The 16688-nt window shown below is 60.0% G+C and overlaps 2 protein-coding genes across 2 annotated transcripts; both read right to left on the bottom strand.

The window, feature by feature from the left end:
• Positions 1-1382: 1382 nt before the first annotated feature.
• On the bottom strand, positions 1383-5492 carry LINJ_15_0670 (conserved hypothetical protein; the record flags this gene model as incomplete). The annotated part of the gene is made up of 1 exon (XM_001464366.2): positions 1383-5492. The coding sequence occupies one exon, from the start codon at positions 5490-5492 to the stop codon at positions 1383-1385; it is 4110 nt and encodes a 1369-aa protein (XP_001464403.2).
• A 5111-nt stretch (positions 5493-10603) lies between these two features.
• On the bottom strand, positions 10604-13471 carry LINJ_15_0660 (hypothetical protein, unknown function; the record flags this gene model as incomplete). The annotated part of the gene is made up of 1 exon (XM_001464365.1): positions 10604-13471. The coding sequence occupies one exon, from the start codon at positions 13469-13471 to the stop codon at positions 10604-10606; it is 2868 nt and encodes a 955-aa protein (XP_001464402.1).
• Positions 13472-16688: the final 3217 nt, after the last annotated feature.

Genomic DNA, 16688 nt, shown 5'->3' with positions numbered 1-16688 from the left:
AGGACGGTGTCAGTGGAATGGGAGAGGCACGGAGGTATGTGTGCGAGCGTAGCCGTGCGTGGAGCACCTTCCACGTCAAAGTTGACGGAGAGGGGTGGGGCGGACGCTGGAGGGATGCCGGGGACGTGAGAAACAGATGGGAAAAGGCGCACGTATGCGCAGCTCTCCTCCCGCCTCATCGTCCCACATCATCGACACTGAACGCGGCCACGGCGTTCTTTGCATTTTCCAAGCGCGTTCGCCAGACATGCTCCGTACTGCATCACTGCCCTCGTTGTTGTTGCACTTCCTGTCTTTACGCAGCAAAAGAAAAGGGAAAATGCACACAGACAGGAAGAAGGTGTGCCCACTTCACTTCACTTTCTTGTTCCTCATTCCTACGACAACGGCCGCCGCTGCGGCGGCGGTAGTTTTAGGAGCAGCCACACACCGACCGCCTTCGCTGATAAGGAGAGAGAGGTCGGATTCCTGAATCGGTGCACCAAACTTGCGCGCACACAGACACACATGCATGCACACATGTGCTAAAAAGGGAGATGGAAGGCGCTCCTCCGAAAACAAATGCCTACACGGCAAAAGGGGGAGCGTGCTTGGCCGACCACACACAGACACACTCATAGTCTCAACAGCGCTCTTTATGCTTTTTTTTGTTTGCGGTCAACGAGACCATGCTGCCCTGCAACACGCGCTAAAGCGCTACTCCCCTCCCCTCCTCCCTCCACCGACCGGCCTGTCCACAGGGCCCCCACATCGTGCGGCGCGACGCAGCGGTAGATACATGCGTTACAGCAGTGCGCCACCCCTGGTGCCTCCCTCGGGGGTGGCACGCAGCCGCCCCACACCAGTAGGCAGTGTGAGGGCCGGATGGGATACGCTCGAGTCGCGCTGACGCTCTGCCCATCGCATGGATGGCACACACATGTTCACACCGTCGCAAGCTGCTCCGACGCAACGTCAGCCCGGGACCTCGCCGCCGATACCAGCAGCGATGCATCGCTCTGACTCCCCCATGCGGTAAGTGCTCGGCTCTGTCACTAAGGGAGTGTGTCGAAATGGTGCAGAGATGGAGGGAGAGATGGGCAGGAGAAGTCGTCGAGAAGGCAGAGGATCAGCGCACCCGAGGCAAAAGAGAATGTTCGCGCTGCTCTGACACTCTTGTGTATCGGAAACAGGCCCTTCTCCCATGCCGAGTAAAAAATCCTCTCCCTAGGCTTTCCTCTCCCAGCTCTACGCGCCTTCGCAGCATCACAAACGAAAGAGAAGACCGCCGCGCCGTCGTCACCTGCGGCTCCTTCTGCGCCTCCCGTGCCTTCTTACCACCGCCTCGTTGGCCACCTGCACTCTCTTCTTCCACGGCCTTCCCCCCTCCCCCACCGCCTACTTCACCGCTTCTTGTCCGCCGCGTAGCTGGGCCTGTAGAAGGGTTCGTGGTGGAAGAGACTTCGAAAAAGCACGTGGTAGGCGTACTCGTTGTTGGCCGGCGATGCACCACCGCTGACGGGGCCGCACGTGGAAAAGCCTGCACCACCAACACCACCACTACCGCAGAAGCTGCTGCTCCCACTTGTCAGGGCGGGCGACGATGCCCGAGCGTCGCGTGCAGCTAAGACAGTCGAGTCACCGCCCTGCGAGGGGAAAGATGTGCTGAGCTGCTGCTGCTGTTGCTGCTGCGCCGTACCACCGCTGTTGCCGGATAGCGTCATACTCAGCACCTGCGGGGTGCGGGGGGTGGAGTACTGCGCGCGGCTCACAATTTGGACCTGCGGTGACGTGGAGAGCGGTGTGCCGCTACCGGGGCTTGTACCTGGACTGCCGCCAAAGACGCTGCCGGGGTATGATGGGAACATCCCGAGCACCTCGGGCGATGTTGCCATGGCAACGCCGCGTGTGGACGGACTCGTCGCGGGCTCGATCCCCGGCATGTGGGTGGAGCTGCACGTGCGACGGTGACATGATGCCCTAGCAGCACCCCCACTGCAACCGACGCCTGCGCCGCCGCCGTTGTTGATCGGCTTCGAGAGCAGCACATCGTACAGGAGCAGCTCCAGCGACCGCGCAGACCGCTTCAGGTGGCCGTCCATGCTCTCAAACTGCATCGGCGTCGCCAGAGCCGACGAAGCACTGATGTTGCTGCCGGTGCCGGCCAGTGTGCCTGTGCGAGCGTTCAAGGTGTAATTGGCCGCAGACGATGTGCTTGACGCGCCCGTTGTCGCTACCGCCGCTGCCGAACCCCTCTCGCCGTGCTCTGCGTGCCCGCTCCCGTCACCGCTGCCGCCGCCAAGCAGGCTCAGTCGGCTGAGGTAGTGGATGTGGGTTCGCAGGTTCACCACCGCGTGGCCGTTGCGTAGCTCAACAAACATGAGACTCTTCGGGTCTACAGCCGCCAGTCCATCCCGTATCCAGCGCGTGGCAGCGTCGCGAAGCGTGCGGCGCGGCAGCGGTACAGTGTCGTTGATGGAGCTGTAATGCGCTGCAGGCATGTCTTCGAAACCTTCCTGAGTCTCGAGAGCAGCGCTGACCAGCTGACGTTGGAGCTGCCGACGACTGTTCCACTGAAGGCGTGCAGCGTCGGTGGCAGAGAGCCCTGAGGCCGCGTCTGCCGCGGTCAGGAACGATGTCGTCACGGATGTGGCAGGTGGGTTGCTCAACAAGGCCGAGGGCGTTGCCAAGGTGTTCGTACCGGCCGAGGAGCGTGTGGACACCAAGCCGACCACCTCCTCGCGGGCCGCTCGGTGCAACTTCATGTACTCCATGTCGACCGTGCGGCCGACGTACGTGCGTAGCTCGAAGAAATCGCCGCAGGCTTCCTCGCCAGAGCGGCCGCCGTGCAGGAAGAAGCGTGCGCCGGGGTGCACGGGGTCCTCCACCATGGCAGCCATCGTTCGCGCCTCTGGAACGAAGGATGGTAGGTGGAAACAGTTGCGGTGCGCGCCGGGCGCGGAGTGGGTGTTTGGCATCCGGCTCGTCCGTGACCCGCGCGGGGCCAAAGGAGGACCGAGAGAGGCTGCCACTAAGATTCCGCTCGCGGAGGCGGTTGTGAAAGGGTCGCCCTGAAGATAGCGAGCAGCGTAGCCCATCAGCGTAGGGGGCAGCGACGGCGCACCAGACCCCATTGTCTGCCCGCCGGCACCTGCGGCTGACGACGGTGAGGCGTGACGCGCATACGGCCTGCCCTCCTCCGCTGGATTCACGATGCCGACGGCGTCCGCGGCGGCGTCGATCATCACCTCCCATGGACGCTCGCGGCAGATGCACACGCGCCGCCACACGTTCTCGCCAATATAGAAGGCGTGGAGGTCGAAGAAGGTCAGGTGCTGCTGACCTGTGTAGGAGAAGCCGCCGTACACGTAGAGGCAGTCGCGCTGCACATCCACCACCATGCAGGCCCCGGTTCGCGCTCGAGCTGAGCTGTTCACTGAACTCGCGAAGAGGGCGTGGTGCACGTCGCGGGCGCGGTACATCGGGTTGATAGTGCCGTTCGTGGAGTTGTGCAGCAGCTTCGCTTCTGTCTTTGTGATCGTCTCCTGCCGCAGCTGCGCCCCGCGGTCGTTGATGAGAATGCCGTACATGGGATTGTACGGCTCCGCCAGGAAGCTGCGAAGCAAGTGCGGTGGCACCCCTTCCCGCACCTGCACCCAGGTCCGCGTGATAAGGTTCAGACACCAGAGGTCGTTGTAGAAGTAGAAGTCGTCACGGCCGCCAAAGATGTACATGAAGTGACGCTTGTAGGCGGCGCTCGTGGAGCGGCGACGCCCATGCAAGTCCTCGGGAGCCGGGAGGTACTCAACCCAGTACTTCCCCGCCATCTTTTCCAGCGCGCGCCGCCGCCACCGCATGAGAGTGTTGGGGTGCGCCTCACGCCATTGGCTGCACCGCGTTTCGATGCTGGGACTCAGCCCATTTTCGCCCGTCGTGTGGACGTCGGCGATGTCCTCCTCGGCGAGCACGCGGCGCATGATACGCGCATATTCGCTTTTCTCGTACTCGATGCTCTTCAGGTACATGTCTGGGTTCGAATCGATCTCGGCAGCCGTGAGGCGGTGGTCGAAATGAAAGAGATGCGTCACGGGCCGAACCACCTCGCCTTCCTCTGTCATGCCACCGAAGAGCACCACCACCTGCTCCTCCGCGCTGACGCGAGTGCCGTTCCCTTCGTCGCCGCCACGTTCCTCGTCCGCGGCCGCGCCGGGCGTGGTTGCCGTGTAAAGCACACTGCTGCGACGTGGTGCGTACAGCGTCTGCGCTGTGGCGCCCCACATATCAAAGAACGGAATTGTCGTCTGTACGCGTCGCCACGTGAGCCGGTTCAGGTTGAGCGAGAAGAAGCCGCTGCAGCAGATATCACCGACGGAGATGCCGCCGAGGATGGCCATGCACGTCTCACCGTTCACGTCTTGATAGAGCGAGGCGGCTTGGCCGTAGGCGGGGGGTGGCATGTTGCGACACTGCCGCCTCCGTGGCAGGCGCTGCGCCGCAGCCCTCGTGCCCTCCTCGTCGCCTTCGTGCATATCGTCAGAGTCGTCGTCGTCGTCCTCATCGTCTGAGGAGCTGGAGGTGATGGAAGGGGTTCCGATGGAGGTGGCTGCGTCCTCGTCTTCGAGGTGGCGGTTACCACTACGCTGCATATGTGACCTGCGTTGTTGCGTCGCCAACAGCTCTTCCTCATCCTCCTCATCCTCCTCATCCTCCGAGGCAGGGACGCACGGCAGCTCTGCCCAACGACCTGTTCGCACGTCATATTCCCACACATCGTTGAATGGGACGTCGCCCAGGCCGCCGAACATGATGAGACTGCCACGTTCGGGGCACGGGAGCAAAACGTGTCCACTACGGGGCTGCGGGGCAGGGTAAGGGCGGCGTGCCTCTTGCAACTTCTGCAGCGCATCCGGGTCAACGACGCTCGAGAGCATTGGTGTACCATTGGAGGCGAAAAGGTAGGGTTGCGGTACACCTGCCGCCGCCGCCGATGGGGCGGAGCTGGTGGTTGTGGTGGTGGCCGGTTCGGCGGCAGAAAGTGCGGCGCCACCGAAGACGGGCTGAGGACCGACAATGCCTGTCGACAGGTCGGGGTACAGGCTGAGGCCTACATGATTGATTTTCCGGGGCGGGCGGACTGGCGCTGCTGTCGGTGCTTGCCGCGCTTCACTGTCGTCGTCGTCCTTGGCGCCGGGTGAGTTTGTCGGTCGCGGTAGGGCGCCGGCGGTGGTCTGCGAGTGCTTGTGGCGTTGTGCCGCCGGCTCATCCACGCTTGCGGTCCGCTGAGAGCCTGAGATGCTGCCCTGTACATCGTCCTGCGAGGTCAAGCTGGAGCTGATGCTCGAGGTGCTCGCGGAGGCGTCCTGCGAGAACCCCCATGGGAGCTGCAGCGGCGCCGGCGGATCATCGTCGGCTGTGAGACCGTACAAAGGCTGCAGGTACTGATGCTGCTCCTTCACCTCTGGATCGGCGTAGAGCAACGTGAAGCAGCCCATGTACTGCGGGACGGTCGACATCTTTCTTGTTTGGCTGAGGAGGGGGGGTGAAGGGGGGCTGAGAGGAGAGGGGAGGAGGGGAGAATGATGTCCCGTCGAGGGACGCACACACACACACGCACACACGCCAAAGGCGAACAAAGACAGAAGTCGGCTGTGCACGGCGACTTGTGCGACCCGGAGAAGGCCCGGCGCGCCGGCAAAGCGAGAGAGATGGTGTGGAAAGAGGGAAGCGGCAGGGGGTGCGCGGGGGTGGTATTCACATGGAGGGGTGCCGCTCGTTTCTCGCAATCTCCTCCACGCAGACGCTCGCACTCGAAACGAAGCCGCAGCGCGCTCGTGAAGCCGAGAACGTGCGCTCGTGGGCCAGGGAATGACCAGTGCTTAGAGAGCGGGGCATACACGCACACGCACACGCACACGCACACGCACACGCACACGCAGGGAGAGAGACTAAGACAGGAGAAGAAACAACAAAAACAAAAAAAAGGGAGAGACAAGAGGAGCCTGGTGCGGCCTTCGCGTGGAGTCCAGCTGCTTGCTTCCCCTCCTTCCGTTCGCAGACAGATCAACACTCCCACGCCCACCGTGAGCAAAACTAGGGCCCGAATGGTGGTGGTGATGATGGCGATCGTAAAGGCCAGCGACAATGCTGTTGATGATGTGCACAGAGAGTGCAGTGAGGGGGGAGGGGAGATGATGTGCGGGCGGGGCCCACAGCGAAAATAAAAATGATGACGCGCAGAGAAGAAAACACACGCGCAGAGAAAGAGAGAGTAAGGGAGGTTGGCAGATGCAAGCGAACTCACTGCGCCGTGAGGGAGTCAGCGATACTACATTCAACGAGGAGAGTGGGATGGTGAAGAAGGCAAAGGAGGGAGAGAAGGGGGTCAGAGGCAGGCAGACACATACATACACACATACATATAAAGAGGGGAGAGTGTGTCTGTGCTTGTGTATGTGTATATATATAGATGTATATGTGTGCGTGCGTGCTAGGGGTACAGGGGTGACTAGACACACACGTACACACATAAAAACGGCAGCGAACAGCCACCGAAGCGGAGAAACACAAACAAGCGGTGAGAAGACCACACACACACACACAGAGGGAGGTGGAGGTGGAGGAACGATAGAGAAGAGCGGAAGGGGATGATGGTGATCCGGCTGTGATAGCGCTGATGGGTGTCAGGAGGCGTGGTGAGATGCCCCCAAAAGAAGAAGTGGGAGAGAGCGCGCACAAACAAACAACGAAAGCAGTGCAGCGGAGCGTAACGCAACGCCTTTTCCAGACTTACACCACACACGACACGACACCACACTCACGCACCCATGCACACGCGAAAAAAAAGAAGAGAGGAAAAAAATCACACTGCACTTCTATTTGGTTATATATATATATACTATGTATGTATACTTTCAAGATCTTGCCTGCAGCTTCTACAGATCTCTCCTTCGGTGTTACTCGCGACCGCGAGTGTGCGTGTATGAACGCTCCCGTCGAAAGAAGATGTGATGGTGGTGGCGGCGGTGGGGGTGGAGAGGGATAGAGAGTGAAGCAACAACAATGGGAGGGTGACAGCCGCAGCCCTCCAAAGAGGAACACAGAAACAGACAGAGACTCAAGTACAGATTTGTTCGTGAGCAGCAGTTGCACAGACACACACACACACAAAGAAGAGAAATGAGAAGCAGTAGAAGAAGCGAAGGAAGTTGTGTACGAGGAAAAGTGTGTGGGTGTGGGGAGCTGGAAAGCGCGGTTCTCGCTCTCCTCCGTAGTGGTGGCTTTCGGGGAGGAGAGGGGGGAGGGGGAGTGGCGAGACGTTGATAGTGATTCTACACAATCGAGTATGTATGTGCGTCTGCGTGATGGTGGCGCCGCCAAGGAAGAGATGATGCACTAAATATATATATATATAAACAAGAGTGAAGCGCGCGGTGAGACTGAGGCGCGCGGGAGGGTGTAGCGAGATGGGGATGTGGAGGGGCGAATATGCTGGTATGTGTGCAGCGCAATACTTGAGCTACTCGTGTGTGTGTACGTACGTGCAGAGCAGAAGAGAGAGGGAGCGTCGGGGGGGGGTTGTAGACAGAGGAGAAGCCGTAAAGCTGCATAAGGTGCGCCAGTGTGAAAGGGATGGGCAGTACACGCTTGATGCAAATTGCTGGCGCACGCCTGCTCGCTGCACAGGCGCTTTACCGAGTTCCGCCACATGTAGGTAACTAACTTTGGCCGCGCCTTCGCTGTGCTCGCGGGGTTACATGTATCCGGTAAGCAGACTTGTTGCCAAGGACCAGACCCCGCCCCCCTCTCCATCCATCATCGTTGAACTCATCTATGGGGGCACATCAGCTCTGCGTTTCGATAGGGTCCATCTATGTGTGTGTGCGTGCGTCGCACGCCAGCAATGGTCCTCCCAGCGTCGAGGTGAGCAAGAAGGGCTAGAAGAAACAACCTGAGCGGTCGTTTTTGCGCTGCCCGTCGTCCACTGCATAGCGGATTGCTGTGAGGGCCGTAAAATTGCGGTGCGCGGGGTGGGTGGGTGGATGGGTGTTTAGCGGGGCGTGTCCCAGCACCGGTCTAGAATTCCAAGCCGTGCCTCTTTCTCCATAGCTGCGCTTAAAGCTGCCTATCCTGCTGCCAGCGCTGAAGGGAAGACCAAAAATGCTGAGGGAGGCACGCCACAGCCCAGGCCGCGTTGCGACAGTCGTACCCCTATCGCATGCGGCCCGCGGAACTTCGCACCCTTTCCATAACGGGTTGTGATGCTCACTGCAGCCGTCTGCGAGTGCTCTGGCAGCTCTGGTACTTGCACATCATTCGCCAGAAGTCTCCACATGTCGCCTCGCTCTCGCTCTGCCGTGCCACGTCAGATTCGAAAAGGGCTTTGCACGTGCGTAGGTTTGGGAGAGCTCCCTGTAAGCCGTCATCTCATCGACATGCCGCGGGGCTGGCGGGTTCGTCTCGGCCTCTCTCTTCGAATCTCCTTGCAGCAGCCGCCGTCGTTCGAAATGCCTGTGGGCCCGATAAATCGTATCCGGCCGCCTCGTCTGCGCACAGTGGGGGAGGGCCAAGTAGGGCCCCATTTCACCGACGCCGGGGCTTTTGAGACGGTGGACCACTCTCGCGCCCTCGCTGCACAGACGTTGCGCTAAAGCCCACTTGTGGTAGACGGGGCTCCTGGGCGGCGGGAACCACACGTTGCCATCTCGGACTCCGCACCATCCCGAGGTGGTGCAGGCCGCAATCAGCCTGTCGACTGGTGTGTGTGTGTGTGTGTGTGTGTGAGCGGGTGGGGCGTCGCGCGAGAAAGCGACATCTTCCCGGGGCCGCCCTTTCGCGCTTCCCTTTCCGGCTCGCCAACGAGTAGCGCCCGCGACCGTTCCCACTGCCGTGCGGTGGCTTTCCAAAGGGTGCATCCATCGGCCTGTCCCAAGCTGGACAAGGCCGCGCACTCCCGTGCCGCTGCCCGCCTCCTACGGCCCTGTTCACCGTCGCCTCGTCGATCGCTTTCTTGGCATTCGCCGGAAACCGAGTGCACCTTCTCGCGCAACGCCGTCCCGCCGACCACGCCCGTCTTGCTGAGTCAGGGTGGAGTTTGACTATCCTTCATGACGGGCTGCTCCGTCCCGACTTCGTCGTTTTTCGGCTTGGCTGCGCACCGGTGAGAGGAGGAGTGTCAACAAGGAATGATGCAGATGCAGGCTTGCAAACTCCTTCAGGGGCCCACTGTGCTAGGGGGCGGCGACAGGGCTTCACCACTGCCCCCGCACATGTGTGGCCTGCACAAAGGCATAAACAAAAGAGGGGGGGGAAGGGGAGGAGCAAGTTCCAGTGCTATTCATTGGTACCCGTGTGGCGTCGGTGCACGCAGCCTTACCACCCCCTGCCTCCGGCCCGGCACCGCTCACCTCCTTCATGCGCGCGGCATCGCTTGTGATCCGCTTCGCCCGACCCTCGCACGACTGCCATCGACGCGTCTCGCGGCACGCTCTAAGCTCGCGCAGTTGTGTGTGTGTGTGTGCTTTTTTTTTTCACACATAACAGACAGACACATACGCACACATACGCTTTCGGCAAACATGAAAAACGAAAAAGCTCAACAGGAGTGGGACCACCACCACCACTTTGGCAGCTGTCGTGAGTGGCGACGGCGAGAGAAATAGAGAGTAGTGGAGGCCGTGCGTGTCAGTGTAGGCCATTTCCTATACATATATATATATAGGCGTAGATATGTATATATATGTATGGATGTACATATAACTGTATGCACGCATGGATAGACGGTGCCCTCTCAAGCAGGAGGTGGTGGAGCGGGGCATACACGAGCGGTGACGCACAAACACCCAAGCAGACAGACAGAGACATAGGGGGAGGGGCAAAACATAGCCCGTGTGGCCCCATCGGCACTCCTGATGAGAGACAGGGAGAGAAGGGGGGGGGGGAGGATGCGGGGAAACGTTACACCACACATACACACACACACACACAAGGCAAACCCACAATGGAAAATTCAAGAAGGCTGCCCACGCGTCGTTAAGCAGGCGTGCCCGATAACATACGGAAAGAGAGGAGGGAGAGTAAAAAGATAAGGGAGCACACACACACACACTCACACACAGGCACACACGCACAAGGGCACCGAGACGGAGCCACTTGGTATACACCCTCTCTACGTGATTGTGTGTGTGGGTGTGTGCCCCTATGCGCGTGCTTGTAAGAGAACGGGGTGGGTGGGGAGGGCTTATAGGATGAACGAGGGAAACATCGGCTTTGGTGTGGCTTCTCCTCCTCCTCTTATCTGTTGCAGGCACACAGGGGAGAGGCGGAGTACGTGAGACGCTGATAGGAGACTCTGGCGACGACGTGGGGCACAGGAAGACGCCGCCAGTTCAGTGTATCGCTACGAAAAAAAAAGGATGGGGATGAAGAGAGCGTGCCCACGAAGAAATCTTATTAGCTGTGTACGTATATATGTGTATAGATATGAGAGGAGCCCAGACACAGCAGCGCTCGCACGATAGGAAGACTACGGGAGAGGGGGAGGGGTGAGTAGGTAGGAGCCCTTCCACACACTCATACACACACGGCACGTCGGTCTTTTGCCATGTCCGTCCTCTGCTGCGCATTATCACGCAGCAGCGGCCTTGCTGCTGCCCTGCGCCGTGGGGACGCCGGCGGTAGCGATCTTCTTGTTGTGCATGTACATGCTGAACGGGTCCGTCTGAAGGTACTTCTGCTCCTGCGGCGTGTTGTCGTGGCTGCAGCGGTTGCTGTTGCTGTGCCCACCACCTCCGGCATTGAACGTCGTCGCCCTGGCCCCGGCCGAGGACGAGGCGCCGTTATTGTTGCCGTCATTATTGTTCCGTTGGTTGCCAGTCTCTGCACGACGACGGCCACGACCGCCAGAGCGCTCACCGGCGGTCCAGTTGCCAACGCTTCTGCCAACCGCACCGGTGCTGGCTGCCGCCTGGTGTGCTGGCCCTACAACCGTCGCGCTACCGCTACTGCCCGGCCGCTGATAGCTTGCTGCCGCCGTGGCCGCACGCCCCGCCCATTCCGCGCTATCGACTTCCACGCTAGGTTCCATGTACGGACCAGGGAGCTCACGTGTGCCGACGGGGCCGCGCGGTAAGGTCTTCGCCACGCCATTCCCGTCCACGATGAGGTCGCCAAAGAACGGCCAGAGGGGACGCTGCCGAACGGCGCTGCCGCCGCCACCGATGGCACCCGTCCCCGCAGTGGCGGTCCCGCGTGGCAGCATCGATGGATCTGCCGTGATCGTGTCCATTAAGCTGCTTGGGATTGTGCCGGCGTGGGGGCCGAGTGCGCCGGGCCAACTTGCAGCGTCGGCGTGGTTGTGTTGCTGTTGCTGCTGCTGCTGCTTTTCGCCGTCTGCCGAAGCGTACAGGCGTCTCTGAAGTTCTTGCACCAGCTGCTCTCGCTCGTGTCGGAGTTGCTCCAGCTGCCCATCACATTGCCGGATGCACTCTTCGATTCGTTCTTGCGACACGCCCTGTAGCGCCGCCGGCGTGGGGGGAGAAGAAAGAAAGGTGAGCGAGCCACTGCGCAGGCTGCCACCAGTGAAGCCCATCGCGGTGTTGCTGTAGCCCCAGGTGTTGGGGTTGGTGCCGCCGCTGACGGCACACACTTGCGGCGGTGTAGCAGGCACGAAGGAGAAAAGCGCCTGCTGCTGCTGCTGCTGCTGTTGCTGTTGATTGCGCGGGGACCAGTTTGAGGTGTGGGGCAGCCATGTAAAGGCGGCAGTGGATGTGCCGCCTGGTGTTTGGCCTGCCCTTGCCAAGGCGGCTGCAGAGGCGTTGAAGTTACCGTTAGAGCCACCATCTCCGGCAGCGCCCCCTGCCGCACCAAGAAATGCAGCCATGGCAGTGTTCACGTTGCCGCCGTTAACGCTGCTGCCAACCAGGTTGCTGTCACGCCACCCATTCACGCCAGGCCATGAATGAACCGTCGACTCTGAGAAGAGGCCTGCTCCATTAGCACCACCACCTACACCGCCAGTATCACCGGCGCTGGCCCCTCGCAGCCACTCGAACGCCATGGGCTTCGTAGACGTGTTGCCGCCGTCGCCCACAGTGCTGGTGCTGGCCACCGGCGGCGTAGAGGCGGGTTCTGGAGGGAAGTAGTTCGCCTGCGTACCATCCCCAGAGAGGAGCCACGGCTTTGCGCTGTCCGGCGGCGCCGAGTGCAAGATTCCAGACTGGTTGTTGTTGGGGGTATTCGCCAGCAATGATGACAGCCCGTGCTGCTGCTGCTGCTGCTGCTGCTGCGCAGGTACGTCTTTCGCTGCTGCTGCGACAGGCACGGCTTCTGCGGTCCGCTGTTGTTGGCGGTGAGCAATCAGTTGGTCGGCCTCTTCCTTGGTCAGCTGTCGGTGGGCTGGCCGGCTGCCTTTGCTAACGCCGCTTGCGGTGCTGAGGTTGTTGCGGGTGCTTTGGACGCTGGTCAGCGCATTCCCGGCCTTTTTATGACCTCCCGCGTTGTCGCCGGCGGCCGGGCCGGCCACGACGGAGTGTACCTGGGACACCGAGCGGCTCGCACCCCACGACGCGCGACGCCGCTCGTTGATTTCGTCCGCCGTCAGCAGGCGATGAGAGACGCCAGTGGAAGTGCTCGCGAGCGGGCTGCGTGACTGACTCGCCTGGCTGAGACTTGCCTCGCCATCTTCGCGTGGCGTCTGTTGCTCTTTGCCATCGTGCAAGTGCGGCGGGATGTATGTACCGCCGCCGTCGTTGCCGCGCGACGCCGAAGCATCCTTCGCGGAGGCGGTTGCAATCAGGAAGCCTTTGGAATAGAGTGTCGTGGCGTGTCCGGCCGTTCCCACGGCCCCGCCGGCGCGCCCCACCACCTCGTCCTCGCCCTCATTGCCGCAGTGCATCGGCGGTAGTCCCTCCAGCTCAGGATCGTTGTGCATGTTGAAGCTGCGCGAGACGGCGCCCACGACGTCGCTGCTGCGCCGCTCGAGCGGCTGCGGAAGCGCGTCGGCTTGGTGGTGGTTGTGTTGCTGCTGTAACTGGTGTCCAAGCGAATTCTGGCACTGACCTCCGTAGGCCTCGCGCGGGTTGTTGTGCCGTCGGTGCAAGCCCAGATTGTCGGCGTCGCCAACGGAGGAGCAGGTCATGCTCGTGCTCGACACGGCACAGCGATGCGGCGAGGACCTACTCTTAGGGGAGGTGCGGTGGTGTGGCGCTTGGCTCTGCTGCGCCCGCGTGGTGTACGGCTGGTGGACAGGCGCCGTTACCGGCGAGTGCGGAACAGCCATGCATAGACCTTCATATGACGGCCCACTGCTCGACGCAGCGACGGCTGCCGAGGCGGACTTGCTGGACTGGTCTGCGGCGGAGGAACTGTTGATGGAAGACACCACGGTCGTGTCCGTACGGATTTGCAGGTACTGCTGCGACGACGACGTCGACTGAGAATAGGGGGAAGAGGAGGAGGCGCTCGGGTGAGGTTGCGGGTGGGTGCCGGGCTCCATGACGACTTGTGTGGCGACCGTGGCAACTCCACGACGGCGTACTACGTGGCGGAGCTGTTGGGTCTCCTGCAAGAGCGGAGAAGGAGATGGTGGCGGTGCTGCGGTGACAAGCACGGAAGAGGGGCTGCAGTAGCACGGCGGCAATTGGATAGGGTAATCAAAACGAGAAAGCGACGGTTCTGGCGAAGGTACAACAAGAGGATCGTAGTTGGCGGAAGGAAGCGGCGCCCGCTCCCGTTGCTCCTGCTGCTGGTACTTCTGAGGCGCCTGAGAAGGGAGAAGGGGCTGTCTGTATTGCGTTGTGTGATCACTCGATCTGTAGAGCTTTCCTGGGACGATGGGGCACAGGGTGGTGACTGAGTAGGGAGGTGTCTCTTGCCCAGCCTGGTGCTCCTGATCGTGCTGCTGCGGCTTCTTTGTGACCGCGGATGCCGTTGTGGTTTCGCTTACCCCGAAGACCGCTGCTCAGCTCGCTCAGCTGTCTGCGATTACTGGTACCACTGCTGTTGGCCGCTATAGACGTTGTGGCCGTAGCAGCCGAAGTGTACGCGCTGCTGTGTGAAATGCGATCCGGCGCGGCGTGCCTAACCGGTGGCGCTTGCGATGACACGTGCGAACGACAGGGAGACAGCGGTGGATAACGATGACGACGACGTGGGCCGGAGGGCGGAGAAGCAGGATAGTAGGGTTGAGGGAATGACGGATGGTGAGTTGGCGATAGAGGTGTGGGTGAGGTGCCCGGCAAAACACATGAGAGCGGAAACACACACACACACACACATACACACCGACAGACAGACAGACAGACAGACGGAGAGGAGAGAAGGAGAGAGACGTAGAGATAACACGTAAACAAAAAAAAACGAAAAGCTAAAGGGCGAGAATGAGGCGAACACTATAAAAAAAGGGAAGGGGGAGGGGTTTGCGTACATACACACAGAGTAGAGCAAAGGAGGGATTGGGGGGGGGAGGGTTGGGATGGGGAGGCTCAAACACGACAAGAAGAGCGACGAACCAACAGCAACAAAAAGGGGAAAGACACGGAGGACACACGTCGTCTTTCGTCGCTCTTGCCCTCTGCTGTGCTGTGGATGAGGACCGCTTGCCGTCCGTGTGTAGGCGGTATCGACAGAGTACTCCTCCTCTTCCCTAAAGCGAAGAAACGGCGCCCGCCTCACGAAACGTGTGCACTGCCTGAAAGACAGGGCAGACCAGCGAGTAGGGACACGCTGGCAGAGAAGGGGGTGTGTAGGTGGAGGTGGAGGGTAGTCTCAGGCCGAGCCGGGAGGGACAGACAGGGAGAAAGAGGTCGATATGAGTGGACAAGTTCAAACCGCACACACATACACACACCAACACAAACCCAGAGAGAGAAAAGAACTAAGTGAACAGGCTTCGCCCTTATCGCGTTCTCTCTCGCTGTGCGCGCGCGTGTGGGAGCGCGAAAAGAGGCCAGGCACGCAGTTGAGCGAGCTCAGCACGGAAGAGGCGAGAGCGAGAGAAATAGTATGAAAGGAGAGGGACGGAGGTCGTCGGTTTGTTGATGGGAGCGAGGCTTGTCGGCGCGGCGTCTCGTCTCACTCTCCCCGTATATATGCGTGTGCACTTGGGTTTGAGTTGGAGCGGTGCTTGTCTCTGTGAATGGGCGCGCACGTGGATGTTCGAATGAGCGTAGCTAAAGGTAGAAAGAGGGAGAGAAGAACCGTCCTCGATGGGTGTATAAGTCGAGGTACAGCTCTACACACACACACACACATACACACAACGAAGAAGCGGCAGGCAGCAGAGACGCGTGGAGAATGCGAGGCAGTCAAGAGCGAAGGGAAAAGCCGAAGTGGAGACGGTGATGATGGCCGTGCAGATGCTTGGACGCGGAGATGCGGTCGCTTGCTTTTGCTTTGCGTGCCGGTGTGTGTCTCTGTGTGCGTGTGCGTGTGTGCGTAAGCTATATATAGAGAGAGTTGTCTTCCGAGTACACGGTCAGCAGCTCCAACTAGATGGGTACAGAAGGAAAATAAAACAGATGCGTGAGCGAGTGAGTTAGAGGAGGGGGGGGGGGAGACAGAGGGGATGACCACTACACGAATGCCACACGAAGAAACGAGGGGGAGGGGGTGGAGGAGAAGGGCTACGCACGTTACCGCTTGTTGTCCGTGCGCTCGCTCGTTTCGTGAGCGTGCGTCTTCGTAGTTATAACAAAGAGAAGACAAAAAAAAACACAAAAACAAAAAAAACGTGCAGAAGCGCAATGCGGGGTGGGAGGGGGGGGGAGTGGCGATACTGATACATACATACATATATAGCTATACCGATACCGATATATATATATATATATGTATTGGTGCTTATGTGTGCGTAGAAGCGCTGCTTCGTGCGCACTTACACATGTGCGCGTGCGCTTATAATGGCCAACCGCGATGTCACTCTGCGTCTACCAGCGTACTCGTATGCGTATGCGTGTGTATGTGTGCGTACGTCTGCCGTTGTATCGCCTCGTGTGCTCTCTTCCACAGCTGCACCCTTTTCAGAGAGAGGGTGGAGGACGTTGTTGGTGTTTGGGAGGCGTGCGCGCACACTTACACACAGAAACAGCCACGAGGAGAGCGCCTCCCCCCCACCCCGAAACAGAGAACAGAACAGGTAAAGGAAATAACGATCACCACACAAACACACATACACACCCCGTAAGGAGACAGAGGGAGAGATGCGACCAGCGCCCCTCCCTCTCCAAGAAGAAAAAAATGCGGAAGATACCACGGGGACAGGGCGGGGCAGGCCTGCACCAGAGATAGTGTCCTAAACAACACACACCGAAGTAACAGGGAGAAAGGGATGTGCACACTACGAGCATATGCATTATGTTGAGCGTGGTAATTGGTGGTGGTGGTGGTCATCCGTTGTTTATGTGTGTAGGTGTGTGCGAAGAGCACATGTGTTTGGATGACGAATAGAGAAGAGGGTTGGGGTTGGGGGGGGGGCAGAGGGTTAAGGGTTGAGAGATACATAAGCAGTATCATTCTTGCATCGTGTGCGATGATGAGGTTGGCGGTAGTGGGGCCGTGTCCAGCGAACGATCATTTATAACCACCCCCTCCTCCACACACACACACACACACACACACACAAGCATGCCCGGGCTCGCCTGTAAAAGTACCCCCCCTCCCAAGAGGCTAAAGTGGCGTATGTATCCCAAGTGCACTCGATTGGTGCAGGTGCA

This window comes from Leishmania infantum, chromosome 15 (assembly GCF_000002875.2).
Source record: "Leishmania infantum JPCM5 genome chromosome 15".
NCBI classification, from domain to species: domain Eukaryota; phylum Euglenozoa; class Kinetoplastea; order Trypanosomatida; family Trypanosomatidae; genus Leishmania; species Leishmania infantum.
The sequence above is the reverse complement of the archived record's forward strand: the minus strand, read 5'-3'. Positions and strand labels throughout refer to the sequence as shown.